This window comes from Dendrobates tinctorius, unplaced genomic scaffold (genome assembly GCF_039654945.1).
Source record: "Dendrobates tinctorius isolate UK_male_01 unplaced genomic scaffold, ASM3965494v1 ptg000191l, whole genome shotgun sequence".
Classification (NCBI taxonomy): Eukaryota; Metazoa; Chordata; class Amphibia; order Anura; family Dendrobatidae; genus Dendrobates; species Dendrobates tinctorius.
This window is the reverse complement of record NW_027361858.1, coordinates 11,461,558-11,482,893: the sequence shown is the minus strand read 5'-3', so window position 1 is coordinate 11,482,893 and position 21,336 is coordinate 11,461,558. Positions and strand designations below refer to the sequence as shown.

Below are 21,336 nucleotides of genomic sequence, written 5' to 3'. Positions count from 1 at the left end.
GTTTAAGGAATAGAGAGGTGTCTATCTGTCACCCCCATTACTAACCCAGTAATAAATAGTAATAAAAAAAAGACAGGTACATGTGACAGATGCCACATGTCCTGGAAACACATCATGATGAGTGAATGGGGACTAAGAAAGACAAAACCTCACTTTAACTATCATAAATATTGGATTGACTGACAACACCGTAGTTGTTCAATAATAAAATGAATCATGAAAAATACAAATTGTCTAATAATTGCGCACACCGTGTATGAGAATACACAGAGCATGATAGGAGTGGAGAGCAATGTTATTTAATTTTGGAAAAGATATGGGACCACAAATGCTTTTTCCAGACAAATAATGAAACATTACAAATTGGTTCCTGCTCAGTAGACGTGCGCCTTTTTATTAAATGCAAGCACACAAAAAAACAACATATTTGTCATATACAAAAATGCTGATTCTTTGATATTCAAAATGTCTTTATTTATTTGTAACAGCATAACAGCAATAGATTACATTCTAGAACCTTAGGTCATGAACTGTTTTGCGTAGGAAGTCAACATTACCGCCTTGGAATTTATACACCTAAAGAGGAACAACATATCGTTAAAATGAAATTGTATTTGCACATATTAGTAATTGTAGATTAGGGGTTACATGTAACAAGGGTCATGCATGGCTAATAACATTCTATATATCTAGTTGTTCATTGTATTTTGGATCCCTAACACATACATTTAAATACAGTTAGCATGCAATACCTCCATGTGCATTTCATTTTAAACTAATACACACAGAAGATCTTTTGTATTAGGTGAGGCTGAGGTTAAGGCCACATTGACACCTTCAGTATTTGGTCAGTATTTTACATCAGTATTTTTCCGTCAAATCCCGGAGTGGAACAATCAGAGGAAAAGTATAATAGAAACTCGTCACCACTTCTGGATATATCACCCACTCCTGGTTTTGGCTTACAAATACTGATGTCAAATACTGACCAAATACTGAGCATGTGAATGTGGCCTAGCAGTTACATTTCTGGCTCATGGCTACACTCTCAATTCATTTTTCTGAGAGCAGTAAAGTAAGAGAGCAACACATGTGCGCTCACCTCTCAATTCACAGCATTGAAAAACAGGGCCCCATTCACAAGTTAGTTGCGGGTCATAGAGATCAAACATTTATAGCTTATCCTGTGGATATGTCTTAAAGGGAACCTGTCATATGAAAAAACGCTATTAACCTGTTGATGTGGGGCAAATCTGCACTTTAATAGCGTTTTAAAGCTAGCTAGCTGCAGTACTGAAAGCCCGGCTACAGGGAGGAAATGAACTTTATTCCTCCCAGCAACTTCTGGCTTTGATAGTGAGCAGAGGCTGTAAGAACGCCTGGCATTGCCGAACAGTCGGCTCTGTACTGAAACACTGCTGAGCCAGACAGCAGTCAGTGCTGGGGTGTGGTTAGAGGTAAAACTACAAGATGGAAATACCCCTTTTAGGATCTGTATTTCAGCCCCTTAAAGGCGTTGTCACAGAAAAGGACCTGACTACATATTTAATATCTATATGGCTGATGGAAACAGCCTCTCCATGTTACAACTGCTATGCTAAACTCCTTCTCCCTATATTACTGTAGTTCTAGTGATTGGCATGGGTCCCAGCGGCTGAACCTCCATCAATTAGGTATCAAACTCATATCTTTTGAATAGATAATATATATCAATTGGAATTAAAAAGGAGCAAATTGATTTGCATCATCTTGTGAGTCCTGTGAGCTGCCTCCTACCTGTCGGCATCTCCGGCGTCTCTTCGGATTAATAAGCCCGGCAATCTACATGTAGATGTCACACTGCAACAATGACATTGTACATGATCTACAAATCAGGAGAGACACTGGGAATTCGAGAAGCCAGGAGTTGGATCATAATGCTTTTGTCTGGTGGCCAAGGAATACTTATGGAACTAGTAGACCAGTGTCCTTTGAATTGATTTGGTCCTCTCTAATTGGAATGCCAGAGAACACAATTTTTTACAATTTACTATACAGCTATTCACAAGCCATAACAACAGAAAAGATCCCTGCTTTGTGAATTGGAACTTAAATGGATCTTCCAGGCTTGGGATGAAAGTCTGCAGTCACTCTATGTGACTGCAGACTTCTGAATCCTGACCACGTGTGGCGTGGATTGTTATGCCTGTTAGAGCAGGCAGTTACGTTAAAGGGAATCTGTCACCTCATTTTTGGCCTATGAGCTGCGGCCACCGCCATCAGGGGCTTGTCTACAGCATTCTGTAATGCTGTAGATAAGCCCCCGATGTAACCTGAAAGATAAGAAAAATGAGTTAGATTATACTCACCCTGGGGTCCGGTCCGATGGTATCGGGGCCTGGTCTGGCGCCTCCCATCTTCTAGCGATGACATCTCCCCCGTTACTTCTGCCGTGGCTCCTGCGCAGGTGTACTATATCTGCCCTATTGAGGGCAAAGTAAAGTACTGTAGTGCGTAGGCGCCGGACCACTCTGACCTTTCTCGGCGCCTGCATATGAGCCGTGGCAGAAGTAAAGAGGAGGACGTCATCACTAGAAGATGGCGGGTCACCGGACCGTGACACCCATCAGACCGGACCCCCAGGTGAGTATAATCTAACTTGTATTTCATCTCTTTCAGGTTACATCGGGGACTTATCTACAGCATTACAGAATGCTGTAGATAAGCCCCTAATGGCAGTGGCCGCAGCTCATAGGCCAAAAATGAGGTGACAGATTCCCTTTAAGTGGACTGAGAGAGGATGAGCACCTAGTGGGAATGTAACTGGAAGTACGCAAATAGCATACTTGCAGTCACGTAATGGCCCACTCTCATGGACAATACTGGAAAATCCTGACTGCAAGTGACTTCAAAGTTTAATCCCAAGACAGTTTTTCACTTAGAGCATAGTACAAAGTTATTGTAACATACCTGTTGCATATTTCTGAAGAAACAAAAAGCTGGTACTCCAGAAATCTCATATCGCTCTACAAATTCCTACAAGAAAGATATACATCATATTATAAAAAATGTTATTGTAACCTTCATAAAAATTAATTCGATCTACTGTAGTTTGATTAGATTTATCTTTGCCACTTACGTCTGATTTACGAACATCAATTTTAACAAAAACTATGTCCTGCATGTCACTGCTCATCGACTGTAAAAAGAAAAAGGGAACTATTAGTAATATTAAAAATAATAACTGAATCATCAAAGAATCAAATAAAAAATATCTTGTGGGAGTGGTTTCAAACGTAAACAAGATGTAGCAATTGAGAGCTACAAGTGTAAGGAGATTGCCTATGTTCCCCTTGAAAAAACAAGTGTTGTTATGTTACGTAATGAGAACTGTGATGTGCGATAATGATGTTGATAATGTAAGTTGCTTGAGAGTAGGGATAGCAAGATTTAATGTTTGGGACTATCTCAGAGTGGGAGGGGATAATCTGAAGGGAGAGTGACAGTTTCCTGTTGAGATGTCAGATAGGGCCTGGAGCCTGTAGACAAGAGACATAAGGTCTGATGGGAGCAATGCTACATTTATTGGGTGCCCCAGGACATAAGAGGAGACTTAGAGAAAGAGATAGCGTGATCTGGAGCGGAAACAAGGAAGAGTGACAGAGAGGTAGAGTAATTTATTGGTGAATGACTCAGGCTGGAGTTCCAGAGCGTCAGAAGAGAAGATAAGTACAGGCCATATTAGCACTATGGTTCCCAGAGGGGAAAGAAAACGTGGAACCGTGGACTGAGAATAGGACTCTTGTTAGTTGAACTATGCTGCCAAACTGGGCTGTGGTGAAGTAGTAAGGAACAGTGGATACAGAGAACAACTAGAGAGCGAAAAGAGAAAGGAATTGAATTTGTGTGAGAAAAATGTTACGCATTGTCAATGAAACATTTGAGAAGATATGTACTCGCTATCTACTGTATATAACCCTCACCAAGGTAATGTTCAGTAAAAGGTTTATTTTAAACTGGTGGTCTCCCTCCTTGAACTGTCAAATATCTGGTCCTGGCCAACCAGCAACATTGGTTGCATTCAGCCTGCATGGGCGTAGCGCCCTCATAGCACAATTTCACACACTCAGCCAGGACCTCCACCGTTATGTAATGTGCCAGGGTGTAAAGTCACCTTCTCATATAGCGAGATCGCTAGCAAGATCGCTAAAGCGTGACCGATTTTTTGACGCAACAGCGATCTCGCCTTGCTACATGTGACACGAGCAGCGACCGGCTCCCCCGCTGGATATCGCTGATCATGCTCGAATGTCCTGGGCCATTTTTTCGTCGTCGGTGTCCCGCTGGCCAGCATGCATCGCTGTGTTTGACACCGACGAGCGACCTCATTGGCGACGCAGAACTCAGGATGCATTCGTGAGTTGTCTGAAAAGCTACTGTGCGACAATTTACCAACGACTGCTGAGGATCGCCGGATTGTTGCTGCGTTGCTGAAGCAATCTGCCTGTTTGGCAGCTTACTAGCGACCATTTAGCGACGCACCAGCGATCCTTACCAGGTCGCATCGTTGTCGGGATCACTGGTGCGTCGCTAAGTGAAACGGGACCCTAAGAGATGAGTACCTCACCAACAGCTATCACCCCTCGCCACGTTACACAAGTAAGGTCATGTCAATAAACGCAATCTACCTGTACTTACAGGCAAAAAGTTTAAATTAAATAATTTTTGCCTTATTGGAAGCACAGCTACAGGGAAAAAGTGAATTTATATAATCCATGAAGCCAATTGTTTCATTCATAGTGGTGTGCACGTAGCGTTGACAGTCACTGCTCACTATACTGTGAGCGGCAATAGTAACCACTCCCCTCAGGATGCAGACAGGAGTGAATACATTGGTGGAGGACGGGGCCACCTGCTCTTCCACCAATCAGCATTTGAGCCACCACTAATCAGCGCTTGAGCCAGCAGATGCAATGATATCACTTAATGTCACGCTCGCGCCTTGGCTGAATGGCGCGAGTCGGGGGTTGTGGCCCCACTGTGCCACAGACCAGACTACCCAGGAAGGGGCGTGACGGCGACAGCTACCTTGGTCTTCACTGGAGCCTCTGATGGTGAGGTCAGGCTTGTGCGGCAGGTAGCTGCCGGGTGCCACTCCAGGGTGGTGTCTGGCTGTGGCTGCTGATCCCACTCGGGAACAGGACACCTGGACAGGTGCGAGTGACAAGCAGGCTGAGACACTGGGCAAGCAGGCACGGCTTGGTACACTGGCAGGCAGGCACGGCTTGGAGACATGGCTTGGAGACACTGGGCAAGCGGGCACGGCTTGGAGACACTGGGCAAGCGGGCACGGCTTGGAGACACTGGGCATGCGGACACGGCTTGGAGACACTGGACACGGCTTGGAGACACTGGGCAAGCGGACACGGCTTGGAGACACAGGGCAAGCAGGAGTGGTATATGAGAGAACAGGTTTGGACCTGTTCACACAGGAGATGCAGGTATGGATATAGGCAGGAAGGTGTGGTATATGAGAGAACAGGTTTGGACCTGTTCACACAGGAGATGCAGGTATGGATATAGGCAGGAAGGTGTGGTATATGAGAGAACAGGTTTGGACCTGTTCACACAGGAGATGCAGGTATGGATATAGGCAGGAAGGAGTGGTATATGAGAGAACAGGTTTGGACCTGTTCACACAGGAGATGTAGGTAGGCAGAGCCGCAGGAATGCGGAGCAGGCAGAGCCGCAGCAGTGCGGAGCAGGCAGAGCCGCAGGAGTGCGGAGCAGGCAGAGCCACAGGCGTGCGGAACAGGCAGAGCCGCAGGCGTGCGGAACAGGCAGAGCCGCAGGCGTGCGGAACAGGCAGAGCCGCAGGAGTGCGGAACAGGCAGAGCCGCAGGAGTGCGGAACAGGCAGAGCCGCAGGAGTGCGGAGCAGGCAGAGCCGCAGGAGTGCGGAGCAGGCAGAGCCGCAGGAGTGCGGAACACAGATAAAGCTGCGAGGGTGCAGATGCACACACAGGGAGGACACAAGGAAAGACACGGCAGAGAAGGAACCACAAACAAGGAGACTGACAGACAGAGGTAAGACTGAGTTCAGACAGAGACACAGGGGCAAAGACACAAGGACCAGGATATTCTGAGACAGAGCACGGACAAGGTACAGGGAACAAGACTCAAGGGCCAGGATATTCTGCCTCCTGGCAGGCAGACAACGGACAAAGCGAGACAGAGTATTCCTACAGAGAAGGAGATACACAGAACAGGGCCTGGCTAGTTCAGCAGCAAGGAGCTAACTGAGTTTAGACATTGCACAGGCCATGTTTCAGTGGGAGTGGTGAAACTAAATAGTCAAGGGCTCCAGGTGATTGGTCAGGGACAGATTACACAGGTGCACCCAGACTGCATAAGAACCAGAGAGTTCAGGCGCCGCCCCCCTATACACACAGTCAGGAAACATGGAGAGCAAGCAGGAAAACAAGAGGCATAGCACATGGAGCTCAGGGCTGGCAACAGACAGATTTCACAGCATGGCTTGAAGCAGAAAGTAAATTGGTGTGCGGGGGATGGGAGGCCATGCAGTGACGCCAGCAAGGTTGTTACAGTACCCCCCCTTACGGCCCCTCTTCCTTAAGTCTGCCAGAATGGCCTGAAGAAGGAGTGTGGGACCACACACAGTCCAGATTGACACGACATCCTTTAGGTAGGGTGGAGTATGTGTGCCATCAGGAATCCCAGATTGCCCGGTTTCTTGGTGCCCAAGGGAGTCAGTTTCCAACACAGAGAGTACAAAGACTTCTTCCTCCTGATTGGCAGAAGGCAGGGACCTGGAAGCTTCAGACTTGACCCCTACATCAGCCGGCCAGCTAGAAACAGAAGACACCATCACTGAGTCCGACTTCCGCCCGATGTGCCAGAAAAATTGGACCTCCTCCTCCCGGTTGGTGAGAAATGGAGATAGGTAGGTCACTGCTCCAAAATCTTCACCCACTTGCCAAATGGAAGCTGGAGGCATACATACAGGGAGCCACTTCAGCCTGTTACCTTGAAAAAACTGGACCACATCTTCCTGGTTAGATAATGGGTAAAGCTCTGTCTTGGGACCTTCGCCCCTGGGCCACAGGGGAGCTGAAGGCATACACTCAGGATCCATCTTCAGCCCTTTATCCTGGGGAAGACAATCAAGAGGCAGGGGTGCTCTTGGGAGCAGGACACTGGTATAGTCAATGGGGACGTGTGAAGAGACTGAGACCGCCTCCCCCTCTTCAGAGGCATCCTGACACCTTGACTCGGCGACTAGCAAACCAGGCAAAGAAGACGACTTTGCTGACTGAATGCGACACAAGGGAACCAGACACCTCTTGTCACTTGGTTGTTTCAAGTGTGGTGTCTTGCTGGGTCTCCAAACATAAATGGGCATCAGGATCTCTGGTTCAGATTGACTAATGGGCATACCAGACAGCAAATGGAAGACAAACTTCTTCATATACAAAGCTCCGACCTGGAGCTGTCGTTGTCCTTGCAGGACTAGACTGTTCTCCAATAGGGCTCGGCCACCTCGAGACAACGCCCACGCCGGCTTCGGGAGCTGTATGACAGAGACCACACACTGACTCTGTAAGACTGGCGACTTAAATACACCAAAGCTCCCTGAAGGCAGAGAAACAGTTAAAGAGTTTAATGGAGAGGGAGTACTCTCGCCAGGGACAGCCTCTTCTACTGGCCCAGGGTTCTGGAGTACAGGCTTCACAGGACAGAGGCCAGATTCCGGCTGCAACTTGGCCCGCTTCTTTTTAGACCTCTTGGATCTTGCACGGGAGGCCGCAACGGCAGACTGTGGAACAGGTGATGGCTGGACTGGTGGTTTAGACGATTCATCCACAGGTTCCTCTTGTCTCTGGAAGCTTGGAGGGGAAGACTTTTCAAGAACAGCTGGACGAGGCATGTCGAACACTTTACGGAAGGCCCCCAGGCTCATGACGACAGGGTCCCCTGCTTCCCAAAGGGGACAGTTCCATATCAAGGCATCACCAGCTAGGTAGGACATGATATATGCCACCTTGACCCGGTCAGAGGGGAAACAAACTGCATTCTGCAGGATGTAGTGCAGGCACTTTTTCAGGAACCCTTGGCATTCTTTGGGGTCCCCATAGAACCTAGGCGGATCTGCTGGGTCGTGCTCTTCGTAGGCCAGGAGCTGCTCATAGATGGCCTTGGAGACTATGAGTGGTTCAGAAGTCTCCACAATTGGAACCACACAAGGCGGAACAAACTCTTCCGGTGGCTCACACTGGCAGGGAGAGAGTTCATGACGCTCTGCGAGCGGAAGGACATGGGACTCAGCGGGGACCATGGCCTGTGCAAACTGTCACGCTCGCGCCTTGGCTGAATGGCGCGAGCCGGGGGTTGTGGCCCCACTGTGCCACAGACCAGACTACCCTGGAAGGGGCGTGACTGCGACAGCTACCTTGGTCTTCACTGGAGCCTCTGATGGTGAGGTCAGGCTTGTGCTGCAGGTAGCTGCCGGGTGCCACTCCAGGGTGGTGTCTGGCTGTGGCTGCTGATCCCACTCGGGAACAGGACACCTGGACAGGTGCGAGTGACAAGCAGGCTGAGACATTGGGCAAGCAGGCACGGCTTGGTACACTGGCAGGCAGGCACGGCTTGGAGACATGGCTTGGAGACACTGGGCAAGCGGGCACGGCTTGTAGACACTGGGCAAGCGGGCACGGCTTGGAGACACTGGACACGGCTTGGAGACACTGGGCAAGCGGACATGGCTTGGAGACACTGGGCAAGCGGACACGGCTTGGAGACACTGGACACGGCTTGGAGACACTGGGCAAGCGGACATGGCTTGGAGACACAGGGCAAGCAGGAGTGGTATATGAGAGAACAGGTTTGGACCTGTTCACACAGGAGATGCAGGTATGGATATAGGCAGGAAGGTGTGGTATATGAGAGAACAGGTTTGGACCTGTTCACACAGGAGATGCAGGTATGAATATAGGCAGGAAGGAGTGGTATATGAGAGAACCTGTTCACACAGGAGATGCAGGTATGAATATAGGCAGGAAGGAGTGGTATATGAGAGAACAGGTTTGGACCTGTTCACACAGGAGATGCAGGTATGGATATAGGCAGGAAGATGTGGTATATGAGAGAACAGGTTTGGACCTGTTCACACAGGAGATGCAGGTATGGATATAGGCAGGAAGGAGTGGTATATGAGAGAAGAGGTTTGGACCTGTTCACACAGGAGATGTAGGTAGGCAGAGCCGCAGGAGTGCGGAGCAGGCAGAGCCACAGGCGTGCGGAGCAGGCAGAGCCGCAGGCGTGCGGAGCAGGCAGAGCCGCAGGAGTGCGGAACAGGCAGAGCCGCAGGAGTGCGGAGCAGGCAGAGCCGCAGGAGTGCGGAGCAGGCAGAGCCGCAGGAGTGCGGAACACAGATAAAGCTGCGAGGGTGCAGATGCACACACAGGGAGGACACAAGGAAAGACACGGCAGAGAAGGAACCACAAACAAGGAGACTGACAGACAGAGGTAAGACTGAGTTCAGACAGAGACACAGGGGCAAAGACACAAGGACCAGGATATTCTGAGACAGAGCACGACAAGGTACATGGAACAAGACTCAAGGGCCAGGATATTCTGCCTCCTGGCAGGCGGACAAGGGACAAAGCGAGACAGAGTATTCCTACAGAGAAGGAGATACACAGAACAGGGCCTGGCTAGTTCAGCAGCAAGGAGCTAACTGAGTTTAGACATTGCACAGGCCATGTTTCAGTGGGAGTGGTGAAACTAAATAGTCAAGGGCTCCAGGTGATTGGTCAGGGACAGATTACACAGGTGCACCCAGACTGCATAAGAACCAGAGAGTTCAGGCGCCGCCCCCCTATACACACAGTCAGGAAACATGGAGAGCAAGCAGGAAAACAAGAGGCATAGCACATGGAGCTCAGGGCTGGCAACAGACAGATTTCACATGGCTTGAAGCAGAAAGTAAGTTGGTGTGCGGGGGATGGGAGGCCATGCAGTGACGCCAGCAAGGTTGTTACACTTAATTGCACTGCTGCTGAGAACAGGAGTGAGATGAGTATGTATGTAGTATAGCATGTATATAGTAAGCTATGTGGGGGCTCATACTGCATATAGGGGGCTATCTGGAGGTTCATACTGAATATAAGGGCTGTATGGAGGCTTATGCTGTATATAGAAGGCTATGTGAGGGCTCATGCTGTATATTGGAGGCTATTTGAGAGCTCACACTGTATATAGGATGCTATTTGGTGTTCATACTGTACAGTATATAGAGGCTGTGTGGGGGCTCATACTGAATATGGGGGCTGTGTGGTGGCTCATGCTGTATATTGCAGGCTATGTGGGGCTCATATTGAATTTAGGGGGCTATATGTGGGCTCATGGTGTATATTGGAGGCTATGTGGTGGCTCATCCTGTATATTGCAGGCTATGCGGGGCTCATATTGAATTTAAGGGGCTATGTGGGGGCTCATGGTGTATATTGGAGGCTATGATGTGGCGCATGCTGTATATAGGGGGCTATGTGGGTACTCATACTGTATATAGCATGATTTGGGGGCACATACTGTATATAGGAGGCTATGTGGGGACTCAACCAATATATATAGGGGGCTAAGTGGGATCCCATACTGTATATAGGGTAATATGTGGGCTTCTCATACTGTATATAGAAGGCTATGTGGGGGATCATATAGGAGGCTATGGGTATCAGCACTGTAAGTAGCTCATGTACAATGGAAATGAATGGGAATGGCGCAGGACATGTAGGAAGTCAAATGAATCTTTGTTATAAACTCTACAGGCAAGTTGTGGCTAGAGAAGTTGCCATAGCGGTCAGGCACAGAAGGAAAAGTGAACAACTCAATCATATAGAATATCCTCTGTTAGCCACTATGTATTCCTGTACTGTAATCACTTAATATGTTTTGCAGACCTGGAATCTTTTCTAGTCCAAAAAAAAAAAGCTTTGAGTACTGGACAAGATCACAGTTTTTTCACATCTTCAATTATCCGTTCAACTAGGATTCAGTGTCTGTGCACATCTTGAGAGTTCAAAGCTTTTTCATCAGGTGAATTGTTAGATGCACATTCTATTGAAATGTATCACTGTGCAGACACCAGCTCTCTGCGCCACAATACTAATAGGAGCCACCAGCCAATCAGAGGTGACAGCTGACATTGCCAGCTCGGTGCAGGCAGCGTGTGATGTCACTGTCATGCGCCGCTCAGGCTGCAGAGGAGAATGGGATGCTGTTTACCAAAGGGAGCAGAGGTCAGGTGAGAAAGACGTTTTTTTTTTTTTTATGTGAAGCGTGGCATAATTGGGGAAATTACTACATGATGGGGAACAGGATGGGCTCATTACTATAAGATAAAGACATTAGTACAAGATGTTGACCAGGATGGAGACATTACTATAAAATGGGAACATTGCTACTAGATGAGGACCAGGATGGAGGAAATTACTAAATGATAGGAACCATGATGGGGATATGACTACAAGATCGGGAAACTACTACAAGATACTAGTCAGAATTACTATATGGTTCTAATTGTTAGCCAAAATTAGAATACAATAAAAAAAAAACAAGCCAAAAAATTTTTTAAAAAAATGATCAAATGTATAGAAAAAATAATATATAACTAAAAATGACATCTCTTCCTTTAAAGAATGCGGCCCTTCAAATTCACATTTTTCTCTAGCTTCTAGTTTGAGACCGTTACTTTAGACCCTTGTAACATTAACATACAGTGCACGTGTGTACACTGTATCCACACTTATAAATATCGGAACTGCAGATGAGAGTTTTTCGACAATCAAAATACAAACTAGCAAAATGATGCATATTTGAGTGATAGTATTGTTTATGCTGGAACAAAAATCATTACTCTTGGCAGCACATTGCCTGTGTGAGTAGATGTGCTGCCTATAACATGATATGTATGGGGAGAGAAAGATCTACGAGTATTAATGATCGTTCTAACCCCATTATTCTTCATCAGCCTGTGTTAATAAATTGGTAAATAAATGTTGAAGGCCTTGAATATAGCAGATTGGCGCTTGTTTAATGGTCTAAATTCAGTTTGTGTAAAGTTTTCACTTGCCTCCAAACATGGTGTTGTTAATCTGCACGGTCCACAATTTCCAGAGGAAAAGGCAACAACTACAAGCTTCCTCCCAGATCTTCTCAAAATTTCTTGAAGCTCACCCTATTTAAAAGGAGAACAAAATGAATAAAACACATGGACCTTGAGGGTTAGTTTGTCTCTGAAATATAAAATACATAATTTGTATCGAGCAACTGTTATATCTCTTTCACGATGAGGCCATTTTGAGTGATGCATTATAATTTAGCACACCCCCAGAAGAAGCTGTGCGAAACGTGCGCGTTGGAGCAAGAGGCTGAAAGTCCTGACAGCAGCACTACGTACACTACAGCGGCACTAAGGTATTTTTTTTTACACTTTATGTGTTCATTTATGCTGTATCTCTTGAACCACACTCCATGATTCCTTTTTCTATCACATCTGCCAACACTTAATAGGCATCTTGATATAGCATTCTGGTAATATAATGCTACTTCTAATTGCAGTGTGACAGGGTCTATATAAACACTTAATCTTATACCAATTGTGCTAGCCTTTCTTAGTGCTTGCTCTTGGCAATAAAGGAAAATATTTGATTCTATGAGGAATTATTTGCAATGACACAAGACGTGGCGTTCATGTGAATATTCCATTTTGATGCAACAGTACAATCTGGTGGTCATTTAAAGAAATAGCACTTTAAAGGGAATCTGTCACCCCTTTTTTGAGATATCATATAATGATATCATTCAATTGTGTGTCACATAAGGATTCTCTTAGTACTTTTGCTTCCCCCTGACCCCGCACCTTTCATGCATAAATACCTTTTTTATATCGTTTCAGATGTATGTAAACTGCCACGGTCCGGTCCGATGGGCAGGGCTTATTCAACTGCTCCCCCCCTCCCTGTCTTACTCTACACAAGAAGAAATGCGTAGAGCAAGACAGGAAGGGGGGGAGCAGTCCGAAAAGGACTATTGTACCGTAAAATAACATCACAAACAACCTCAATGTCGGCTTGGCAGGTGGTTATGCCAGGAGCCCAACTTCACGTACTGGCTCGGGAGGCTCACGAGAAAGGGGCCCACTTCGGAACAAAAAAGACCTTGCAATGGCAGCAACAGAAAGCTTACCACCCGAGCTTGCCTGCTGTTGTGGACGAAATTTGCCGGACCTGCCGCTTATGTGAATTGGCCAAACCACCCGCTCAGCGAGCCACAACACAGACTATTGTGACCTCAGCGCCCCTTGAACTCCTGACAGTGGATTACCTGACCATTGGGCCTGCATTTCAGGGATACGAACACTGCCTCGTTATGGTAGATCATTTCACCAAGTTCGCTGTGGTCACCCCCACTCTGGATCAGACCGCAGAGTCAGCTGCCTCCGCAATTTGTAGAAGCTTTATACAAGTATACGGCTGTCCTCAACGGATACATTCTGATCAGGGAGCATGTTTTTTGGGAAAAGTTATGGAAGAACTACATCACCTCTATGGAATTGACAAATCCCGGACCACACTGTATCACCCGCAAGGAAATGGGGCTTGTGAACGATTTAATCAGACATTGATTCAGATGTTGCGTACTCTGGAGAGTGACAAGAATGCCCGTTGGCCCGAATATGTTTCTGAATTAATATTGGTCTATAACAATCAGGTACTGGCTATACCCCCTACTCCCTGTTGTTTGGACGAGAGGGTAAAGGGATCACGGAGGTGGAGTTGGACCCCGAAGAACCTCAGCCCTGGACCGGAGTGTCGTCTTGGGTCCGAAATCATCGCCATCGGCTGCAGACTCTTCACCGAATTGTACACACCAAGCTCCGAGACTGGGAGCACCCAGGGAAAAAAGCAATCCCACCTCCAAAGCAGGGACCGTGTGTTTGTACTAGATCAAAGCCCCCAGAACAAGCTAGAGTCGCATTGGGAAGAGAGTCCTTATCGGGTCTTACGCCGTATCCACCTGGAAGGACCTGTGTACGAAATAGAACCCGAGGAGGATGAAACACTGTCCACTCGTATTGTGCATCGTAATATGTTACGCCCGTGTACTTCCACCGACCCGAAGCAACTGGAGCCTGCCCCGTCGACATCTGAACGATCATCTATATGTTGGGACCCTGACGACGACGAAGATTTTCCCCCAGAACCCAGAGGCCCTCCACTCAGTAATGAACCGGCTGACACAATTAGCCCGCCTGCACCAATCAGCCCACCAATCTCCAACACCCCAGAAGACTCCACCCCAGTTGAACTGAGACGCTCTGAGCTGTCAACAGCCGGCAAACCCCCTGAACGATATGAACAAGATAAGTTCATATGGCAACGAACATTGAAACCCCTACAGACCGATCTCAATAGACTAAGGTCCTCACCCGAGGACTGGCGAGCTTACAGGGTGGAGGAATGTGGGGAGGAGGACTCCCAGACAGTGATTGGGCCGGAACCCAGGGGACCGCCATCAGGGTTCCTGAAAGAACAACACTGGGGGGACAACAAAGGGAGACACACGACTGAAGGCGTCAGGGCAACAGGGTGTGGGGCGAGGACAAAGGGAGGAGGGGGCACGCTCAGGTGGCAGTTGGCAGAGTGTGACAGGAGGAGAGAAGCCGAGTGACTTAGAGAGAGATGGGGTGACGAACGGTGTGTGTAAGGGACACCGTCAGGAGTCTGTGAGGAGAAAGCTACGCACTCACCGACAAGAGAAACATGACAGACTTTTACCGGAGGCAGCTCCCCGCCCACGGTCGCACACAGTCACGCCAGCGGTCCCCCGCCCTTCTGAGACAGGTCTGGTACCTCAAGTCGCCGCTGCGACGACACGAAAAACGGCTGCAGCGGCCTGGACACTGCCCCCCTGTCTCCTTCCACAGGCGCGGCCCTGCCATCACCGGCCCCAGTGGATGCCACCTCGCCATAGGCGGAAATAGAGGCCCACGTCCCATCTACAAGGGGACCCTGAACAGAGGCCGGCCGAACGTCATTTGGGGAACTGCGTCATCACTGCACTGTGAGACGAGAGCCGGTAAAAGATGCCCTGAAAGCCCCACCAGCAAAGAGTCTTCAGGGCCTGTTGTGCCCCACCAGCACAGATTCTTCAGGGCCTGTTGTGCCCCACCAGCACAGATTCTTCAGGGCCTGTTGTGCCCCACCAGCACAGATTCTTCAGGGCCTGTTGTGCCCCACCAGCAAAGAGTCTTCAGGGCCTGTTGTGCCCCATCAGCACAGATCATTCAGGGCCTGTTGTGCCCTACCAGCACAGAGTCTTCAGGGCCTGTTGTGCCTCAACAGCACAGATCCTTCAGGGTCTGTTGTGCCCCGTCAGCACAGTTTCTTCAAAGGCCTGTCAAGCTCAAATCATCCCGGGACAATGAGGTGTCAAGGCAGCCGCATTCAGCGACCTCTAAGCGGCCGCACCTGTGAACCTGAGCGACGTCTGGAAGGATAAGTGAACTATAGGAAATAAGGACCCGTAGCTTGTGCCATACGTGGCCTTAGACACCCGGACTAGCCGGGTTAGTCACATTGAATATAAGAAAAGTATTGTTTATTTTGTTGAGTCCTTGCGAGGACAGATTGTTGCTACCCCTGTTACTTGTTCAGCATAGCCCCAGCGGCTCCAAGTTATAAAAGTTGATTTCACAAGTCATACCTTGTCTCATGTCTCGTCACTGCATCCTGAGAACCTGCTCAACCCTACAAACCATTCAGGTGCTTTTTATTTTGTCAAGGGTATCAGGAGAAAACAAACCAGAATATTTGTTGTGCAATTCATAGAATCATAGAATCGTAGAGTTGGAAGGGACCTCCTGGGCCATCTGGTCCAACCCCCTGCTCAAAGCAGGATTCGCTAAATCATCCCAGTCAGATGTCTGTCCAGCCTCTGTTTGAAGACTTCCATTGAAGGAGAACTCACCACTTCTCGTGGCAGCCTGTTCCACTCATTGATCACTCTAACTGTCAAAAAGTTTTTTCTAATATCTAATCTGTGTCTCCTCCCATTCAGTTTCATCCCATTGCTTCTAGTCTTTCCTTGTGCAAATGAGAATAAAGTTGATCCTTCTACAATGTGACAGCCCTTTAGATATTTGTAGACAGCTATTAAGTCTCCTCTCAGTCTTCTCTTTTGCAAACTAAACATTCCCAAATCCTGCAACCTTTCCTCATAAGACAGGGTTTGCAGACCGGTCACCATTCTGGTCGCTCTTTTCTGAACTTGCTCCAGTTTGTTGATGTCTTTTTTAAAATGTGGTGCCCAAAACTGGACACAATATTCCAGATGAGGTCTGACCAAAGAGGAGTAGAGGGAAATAATGACTTCACGTGATCTAGACTGTATGCTTCTGTTAATACATCCTAGAATTGCATTTGCCTTTTTTGCTGCTGCATCACACTGTTGACTCATATTCAGTCTGTGATCTATTAGTATACCCAAGTCTTTTTCACATGTGCTGTCACTTAGCCCTATTCCTCCCATTCTATATATGCTTTTTCCATTTTTATTGCCCAGATGTAGTACTTTGCATTTCTCCCTGTTAAAAACCATTCTGTTAGTTGCTGCCCACTTCTCCAGTTTATTTAAATCTTTTTGAATCCTCTCTCTCTCTTCTCTAGTATTAGCTATCCCTCCTAGCTTTGTGTCATCAGCAAATTTAATCAGTTTACCCTCAAATCCTTCATCTAAATCGTTGATAAAGATGTTGAACAATACAGGGCCCAGGACAGAGCCCTGTGGTACCCCACTTGAGACATTCTTCCAACTGGATGTGCAGCCATTTACGACCACTCTTTGGGTCCGATCACTAAGCCAGTTATGAATCCACCTAACAGTTGCCTTGTCCATTCCATACTTAATCATTTTTTCAATAAGGATTGTATGAGAGACTTTGTCAAATGCTTTGCTGAAGTCAAGATATACTATATCTACAGCATTTCCTTGATCCACCCAATCAGTGATACCGTCATAGAAGGAAATTAAGTTAGTCTGACATGACTTATTAGTTACAAACCCATGCTGACTCTGTTTAATCACTTCATTCTTATCCAGGTATTGACATACATGTTGTTTAATAATTTGTTCAAAGATCTTTCCTGGTATAGAAGTCAGACTCACCGGCCTATAGTTACCTGGGTCCACCTTCTTCCCCTTTTTGAAGATAGGAACAACATTTGCTCTTCTCCAGTCTTCTGGCACTTCTCCTGTTCTCCAAGAATTTTCAAAGATTATAGAGAGGGGTTCAAAAATTTCTTCTGCTATCTCCTTCAGTACTCTGGGGTGTAATTCATCTGGACCTGGAGACTTGAATTCATTTAGGCTAGCTAAGTGTTTCCTCACTATCTTTCTGTTTATAGATATCCTGGATTCTTCTATTCCCTTAATAGGACAGTGAATAACAGTTGATGTTACATTTCCTTTCTGAGAGAAAACAGATGCAAAATAGGAATTTAAAAGTTCAGCCTTCTCAACATCCTGTCTTACCATTTCATCATTTTCATCCTGTAAAAATCCTATAGCATCTTTGACTTTTCTTTTACTTTTGACATATCCCCAAAATCCTTTATTATTGCTTTTGACATCTCTTGCAAGCCTCAATTCATTTTCAGCTTTAGCTAATCTGATTTGTGCCCTGCAGGTTCTGCAGACAGCATTATATTCTTCTTTAGATATGCCTCCCTCTTTCCATTTTATAAACATTTTTTTCTTCCTTTTTAGCATGTGCTTAAGTTCTGTGTTCATCCATCCTGGTTTCCTTAACTGCTTCCTATTCTTCCCTCTTTTCGGAATTGTTAACAACTGTGCTTTGAGAATTTCATTTTTCAAGATTTCCCATCCTTCCTGGACATTTTTGTCTTTAAGGATATCCAGCCATTGGATCCCTCCAATTCTCTTTCTGAATCCCTTAAAATCTGCCTTTCTGAAATCTAACCTTGACGTCTGAGTCTTCACAGGTCTTCTGCCTCTAGTTATCCAAAATTCTAAAATAGCATGGTCGCTACCTCCTAGGGTCCCAGCCACTTTTACCTCCTCAACCATTTCCTCCCTGTTTATAAGGATTAGATCCAAGGTAGCAGTTCCCCTTGTTTTCTCCCTTACCTTTTGGAAGATAAAGTTGTCAGCAAGAGAGGATAAGAATTTCCTTGACCTGTTAGTTTTGCCTGAGAGAGATTCCCAACAAATGTCTGGATAGTTGAAATCTCCCATGACAACTATGTCATATTTTTTGGAGAACTTGGCCATTTGATGCATAAAGAGTTCATCCATAGCTTCAGCTTGCACAGGCGGCCTGTAGTAAATGCCTACAATGGTGTCCTTTCCATTGTTCTGTCCTTGTATTCTTACCCAAACAGTTTCCACAGAACTCCCAGTCTCTGAAGCTTCAATCTCTGTGCAGATATACGCGTTTCTAACATACAATGCGACACCCCCTCCTCGTTTATCAAGTCTGTTTCTTGCAAATAAGTTGTATCCTTCTAGTCTTGTATTCCAATCATGTGTATTGTCCCACCAAGTTTCAGTGATTCCAATGACATCATATTTCTTTTCCTGTGTTAGTAGTTCCAATTCTCCTTGTTTGTTGCCCATGCTTTGTGCATTAGTATAGAAACATTTTAGTTTGTGATTGGTTTCTCTTTCTCCAATATTTTTATTAATTAGATTCTTTCGTCTTTGTTCTTCCTTTCCACTTCTAATAGCAGAGTTCTCAATAGCATTTGTCAGGTGTATGGCTTTTTCTGGTCTTTTGCTTCCCTTCCCATGTTGTTCTAGTTTAAAGCTCTCCTTACAAGTGTAGCAAGGCGACTTCCAAATACATGCTTAACAGTCTTCGTAAGGTGCACCCCATCTCTAGCAAGTAGTCCATCGTATAAGTAGTTCACTCCGTGATCCAGAAATCCAAATCGTTGCTGACGGCACCATCGACGTAGCCAGTTGTTCACCTGCAGAATCTTATTCCACCTCCTTGTTCCATGGCCATCCACTGGGAGGATGGAAGAGAAGACCACCTGCGCTCCCAGTTCTTTCACTTTCTTGCCTAAGTCTTCAAAGTCTCTGCAGATGGTTTCCAGGTCGTTTCTTGCAGTGTCATTTGTCCCCACATGTAGTAGCAGGAATGGGTAGTCATCTGTAGGTCTGAAGAGTCCTGATATCCTGTCAGACACATCTTTAATTTTTGCACCTGGAAGACAACACATTTCTCTTGAAGTTATATCCGGTCTGCAGATAGCGGCCTCAGTTCCTCTCAACAGGGAATCCCCCATGACCACCACTTTCCGTTTCTTCTTCACAACATTTTTCTTTCTCCATCCAGGAGGACTCTGAAGGCGTACAAGGTTGCTGCTTGTTGGCAAAGTCTTATCCTGATGTATTTCTTCATTGTTTTCCTGCGTGAGAGCCTGGTACTGGTTCCTGAGCAGTATGGGTGCTGACTGCCTCCTGATCCTCCTGCTTCTCTGGGTCACATGTCTCCATTCCTCTGTTTCTTCAGGTGCACTTCGAATTTCTTCTCTTTCTGTAACATGAAGAGATAATTCTGCTCTGTCCAAGAACTCTTCCCCTTCCTTAATGATCTTCAACGTAGCTAACCTCTCTTCGAGATTTTGCAACTTTTCCTCCAACAGGGACACAAGCTTGCATTTGTGGCATGTGAAGTTTGGCTTTTCCACTGGTAAGTCTGTGAACATGTAGCAAGAAATGCAGCTCACCAAATGGCTCCTGGCCTCTTCCATCTTGAGATTTCTTAAAAACGATGAAAGATGAGCCCAAATTCGCGCGCCGATAGGCGTGCGGTTTTTCCGATTTCCTCTTTTCAGCTGCAACGGCCAAAACCCAGTGATCGTTGAGCTCGCGGAGACTCTTCACTTATCCCAGAAGGCACTGGGAATATGCAAATGATCTCCTCAAGACTCTTCCCCTGGTTTTCCGATTTCCTCTTTTCAGCTGCAACGGCCAAAACCCAGTGATCGTTGAGCTCGCGGAGACTCTTCACTTATCCCAGAAGGCACTGGGAATATGCAAATGATCTCCTCAAGACTCTTCCCCTGGTTTTCCGATTTCCTCTTTTCAGCTGCAACGGCCAAAACCCAGTGATCGTTGAGCTCGCGGAGACTCTTCACTTATCCCAGAAGGCACTGGGAATATGCAAATGATCTCCTCAAGACTCTTCCCCTGGTTTTTCCGATTTCCTCTTTTCAGCTGCAAAGGCCAAAACCCAGTGATCGTTGAGCTCGCGGAGACTCTTCACTTATCCCAGAAGGCACTGGGAATATGCAAATGATCTCCTCAAGACTCTTCCCCTGGTTTTTGGTTTTCATCTGAGTACACCGATACCCCATGTGTGGAGGAAGACCACTCTTTAGGCGCACAGCAGGGCTTGGAAGGGAAGGAGCACCATTTGAGGTTGTTCTGTCTCTGACATAATTCATGATCTTTGACTGTCTACTTGTTTATATGGTTCACATACAATGATTTTCTGTATGGATAGAATGTACAGGTTTCTATTTAGTTTACTGTTTTCTGTATCTTTGGCTCCATCTACTGACCAAAGTCATAACTGCATGATTATTATGCATTGTACTTCCTGAATTTTCTTTCCCTCTCTTCACAATGCATTTTGGGAAGGTTTGCAAAGAACCCTGTTAAGTTGCAAAGCATCATGGTTAAGTCCAGCCCCCATTTTTCCCTCCAGTTCTTCCATTTTCTCTCAAGCCTGCATTTTGTGAACATCTCATCTCTCTACTCCTCTTGCGTCAGCATCGCTGGTATGTAACATGCTCCCTGTATATAATCCCTATCTCATATTAGCCAGCTTAGTTAGCTCCCTTGGTCAGCTAGCAGTTCAGATATGTATGTTATGTATCATGTATTCCTATGAACCCAGTACTGATGGTATATATATATATATATATGTTTCTGTTTCTAGTTTCACATCTATATACCCTACGTTCAATAAAGCACAGATTCAACTACAGTCTCCCTTAGTGGACCCCGGTATAGCGGTTTAGCTGCTTGCTAAGCTACATGAATCCCGATTCATTTAGTGAGGACATGACAGAGGTTTTGAATGTAAAATTGGATGGAACTGAGATCGGACGCCATGTCGCGTTTGGAGAGCCCCTGATATACCTAAACAGTGGAAACCCTCATAAGTGACCCTATTTTGGAAACTAGACCCCCCAAGGAACTTATCTATATGTGTGGTTAGCACTTTGAATCCCCATGTGTTTCA

At 46.5% G+C, this 21,336-nt stretch overlaps 1 protein-coding gene across 1 annotated transcript in view; it reads right to left on the bottom strand.

Annotated features, from left to right (window-relative positions):
- Positions 1–367: 367 nt before the first annotated feature.
- The window catches only part of LOC141055753 (thioredoxin-like), a 67,536-nt gene continuing 46,567 nt past the window's right edge, over positions 368–21,336 (bottom strand). Inside the window, exons 2-5 of the mRNA XM_073552448.1 lie at positions 12,130–12,234; positions 3,119–3,178; positions 2,950–3,015; positions 368–576 (exon numbers count right to left, since the gene is read on the bottom strand). Coding sequence (XP_073408549.1) covers positions 511–576; positions 2,950–3,015; positions 3,119–3,178; positions 12,130–12,234 — 297 coding nt within the window. The 3' untranslated portion in view covers positions 368–510. The remainder of the gene's footprint in view (positions 577–2,949; positions 3,016–3,118; positions 3,179–12,129; positions 12,235–21,336) is intronic.